This window comes from Poecilia latipinna, unplaced genomic scaffold, assembly GCF_001443285.1.
Source record: "Poecilia latipinna isolate Pla-1442-1.1 unplaced genomic scaffold, P_latipinna-1.0 Scaffold231, whole genome shotgun sequence".
Taxonomy (NCBI): domain Eukaryota; kingdom Metazoa; phylum Chordata; class Actinopteri; order Cyprinodontiformes; family Poeciliidae; genus Poecilia; species Poecilia latipinna.
Window position 1 is genome coordinate 443,640 of NW_015112847.1, and position 3,467 is coordinate 447,106.

General features: G+C 37.7%; 1 protein-coding gene across 6 annotated transcripts in view; it reads left to right on the forward strand.

Annotated features, from left to right (window-relative positions):
- Positions 1 to 459, forward strand: part of klhl6 (kelch-like family member 6) — a 46,175-nt gene extending 45,716 nt beyond the window's left edge. For all 6 annotated transcript variants that reach the window (XM_015032134.1, XM_015032133.1, XM_015032135.1 and 3 more), the window contains one exon: positions 187 to 459. In XM_015032134.1, coding sequence (XP_014887620.1) covers positions 187 to 444 — 258 coding nt within the window. In that variant the 3' untranslated portion in view covers positions 445 to 459. The remainder of the gene's footprint in view (positions 1 to 186) is intronic.
- The last annotated feature ends 3,008 nt before the right edge of the window (positions 460 to 3,467 follow it).

Genomic DNA, 3,467 nt, shown 5'->3' on the forward strand with positions numbered 1-3,467 from the left:
GTCATAAACATTCATAAAGACTCCTTCATGTTCATGACAGATGTTATGTCAGTCTTATGCACACCCCTTCAAATAAAGTGTTACCAGAAATGTTACTTAAAAAGACATTTATGTGAATCACTATCATATTATCTCCATTTTCTTATATTATCTTGCTTAATGGACTTTTTTATGTATTTACTACAGGTGACACCTCTTGCAGTGGGTGTCAGCTCCTTTGCTGCAGCAAGCTTTGACAGATGGATTTATGTGATTGGTGGTGGTCCTAATGGAAAACTAGCCACAGATAAAGTTCAGTGCTGGGAACCAGGAACAGACAGCTGGGAACTGCGGGCACCCATCCCTATAGAAACCAAATGCACCAATGCTGTTACATTCAAGAACTGCATCTACGTCGTTGGTAAGTTTGAAGTATCTAAAAATAAACAGTTAGATGTTACTTGAGATGCAAAAAAAGATATTATCCGAGGTGTGAAAACTTAAACAGCTTAATGTGGCACAAAGATAATATTCCAAATGTTTTTTGTAAAATGTTTGGTCATTATGTATTTGAAACCAGTACAATGTAAAAATGCTTAAACAGGGTACAGCAAGACTGAGAAATCCTGAAGTTTAAAATTAAAAATGAAAGGCTGTATGAAGAAAGAAAACTGAATTTTGCAATTATTTGCAATGCATAGAATGCAATGTCAAATTCTTCATGTGCAAGGCAAAGTCCATTAAAACAGTAATGTTGCTGCTAAGAACATGGCGATGTGTGAAATTTGCCACTGCATTCAGAACTGTTATTTGGCACTTCAGCATGCAGATTCTGAAGTGCTGTGGCTGTTTTTAGCTCATTTCTGTGAAAGCTGTATCAACATGGCTTGATGTTGGAAATTGTTTGCTATCTTTCCCAGATTGGCATAATATTGACAGTGTAAAAGCCAGCTTAGACTTATTTCAATGCAAACATTTGGCTTAAATTGCAGCAAAGTCAGACATATTAACAAAGGCTACATTCCCCTCAGAGGAAGTTCTGCTTTTGCATTTGCACTACAGGACAACCAGCATGCACAGGTGCAAAAGTGGAACACAGCATTCACAGCCTCAGGAAAGGCAAACCATTATCTCACCAGTTCTATGCCAAACCACATTCTCTGCAAAATTTGCAAGAGTCCAGGCACCGAGATATCTTACTTTCAAATGAGAAAAGTAACCCAACCAAACATTTGCGTAATTAACAATGTTCAAACATTCTGCAAAGAACGTGTCCTTCAAAACAGCTCAAAATTTCAAACAGAGAAGTTATCCGTATCTTTATTGTGTTGGTGGCATCTAAAGATAAGAACATTTAAGATTTTTATTGTAGTATTTTTATTACAGTTTTATTTCATTTGACTGTAGTACTTCTGCTCAACTTTTGCATTGTGCATAAAAGCAAGAAAATAATATTTATACACTACGTACTGGCCAGTTTCTGCAGCTTTATTAATTTTATTCAGCGGGTATACTATTGCAGAGCAGAGCATAAAATAGGTATCATTGCTGACTAGGCTTTTTAAAATTATGCTACACCAGTGGTTCCCAAACTTTTTCTCCTGGGCCCCCACAGTGGTTTCCAAAGTATTTCTGCCTCCCCCTATGGCTTACAAATAGCTGTCTGGTTGAACGATGTTTGTCAGTGAAGGAGGTGGATTCTTAGAGACTCCCTGAAGCGGGGTGGGGGAAATCAACTTTTTTGGGGACAAAATGAATCGTAGCTGAATATAGACAACAACACCAGTAGCCTACAAGCTACTTGTTAACAAACTTAAGGTGCTGTATTGATATTAGCTAGCTAGTCATCTTTTAGCTATCATTACCTGTATCCAACAGTTTTATTCAACTCAGTCGGTTAGTTTGGGGGGGAAACTGTGAAAAGTTCTTTGCGTTTTGCTGGTTTGCTGCCATGATTCTAACACACCTGCGTAGCTCTGCACAGCAGCAGCAGGTCTCCTTCACTGCCGCACAGGTCTACACCTAGCGCGAGCGTCATATTAAACAGTTTTAACTGCTGATAGAAGTGACAGAGGACACAGATATGGGAAGTGCGGAAGACCCTACTGTATCAAAATGACAGATGAATAACAGAGAGTTGGCCATTCTAAGATAAAAACCCAGCGCATACAGCGTTCATGTTTTTTTTTTTTTTTTTGGTTTTTTTTTTTCTTCCGACCGGCTCCCCCCCCCCCCCCCCCCCCCTCATTGGCAGGGCGCNTAAAAACCCAGCCCATACAGCGTTTTTGTTTTTTTTTTTTGTTTGTGTTTTTTTTTTTCATCCAGACGGCTTCCCGCGCCCCCCCCCCCCTGTAATGGCATGGCGCCCCCCCTCGGGGGCGAGCCCCCCAGTTTGGGGACCTCTGTGCTACACTGACTGGAGTCACAAACTTTGACATATTGTTGAGACATTTTTAGATCAGTGGATCAGTGGAAAGTAACATATTATTTTGAAGTGTAAGAAAAATAAAACATGCTTTTCTAATTAAAAAATAATAATTATGTGAAAAGTGCAGTGAGCATTTTCTCACTTTCACTCTTTCACCGTAAATAAAATTTAATGGCAGGTAAAATTATCTGCCATTAAATTTTAGATTAGTTTATAAAATATCACAAACTTTGAGAGCATACCATGCGGCACTGTTGAATACATCCGATGAAAATGACAAGAGAGCAGTAAAGGTAAAGGTAAAGGTAAAGGTAATTTTATTTACATAGCACATTTTCAACAACAAGGCTATACAAAGTGCTTTCCAGAAATTGAAAGGAAATACAAGCAAAATAACAAACCAAAGGAAAGAGAAGAACAAAGAGAAAAATAATCTAATGTTGATCTAAGGTATGTATGTAACTAGGTGCTCCTGTTGCTAAGTATCCTCTGGTCTAATTCCATTTCTGGGTTGGAAGAACAGGAGTCTAAAAAGTAGTCTCGATCCAAAAGTGTCTCTGCATCTAGATGGTGAGTTTCTGAAAAAATAAGCTGAAGAGTGACTAAGTCTTTTTCTGGGTTAAAAGTGAGTACTCCACAGTTTCTAAATAACTGATAATAATCTAAAGATGAATAGCTAAATTCTAAGTTTGTTCTAAGTCCTTTTCTGGGTTAAAAGTGAGTAGTCACAGTTTCTAACAAGTAGTAGTATAAAAAGTAACTAAGTAGTGACTGTTCCTGTAATTCTGGATTCTAAGTTCATTGTAATTCTAATTCTAATTACGTTTCTGTAGCAGTATGAGTCTCTCTGCATAAAAGTTATCTAGGAAGTGTAATGTTGATCTAAATTGTGCGTACTCCACAATTTCTGATATTACTAATAAACTAAAATAATCTTTTTCTGGGTTAAAAAGTCAGTACTCCACAGTTTCTAACAAAATAAAATAAAAGAAGAAGAAAGGACACGTTAGGGCAAATGGCAACATTCAGCCAAAACAAAAGGCAAAATGAGTGAAGGCGG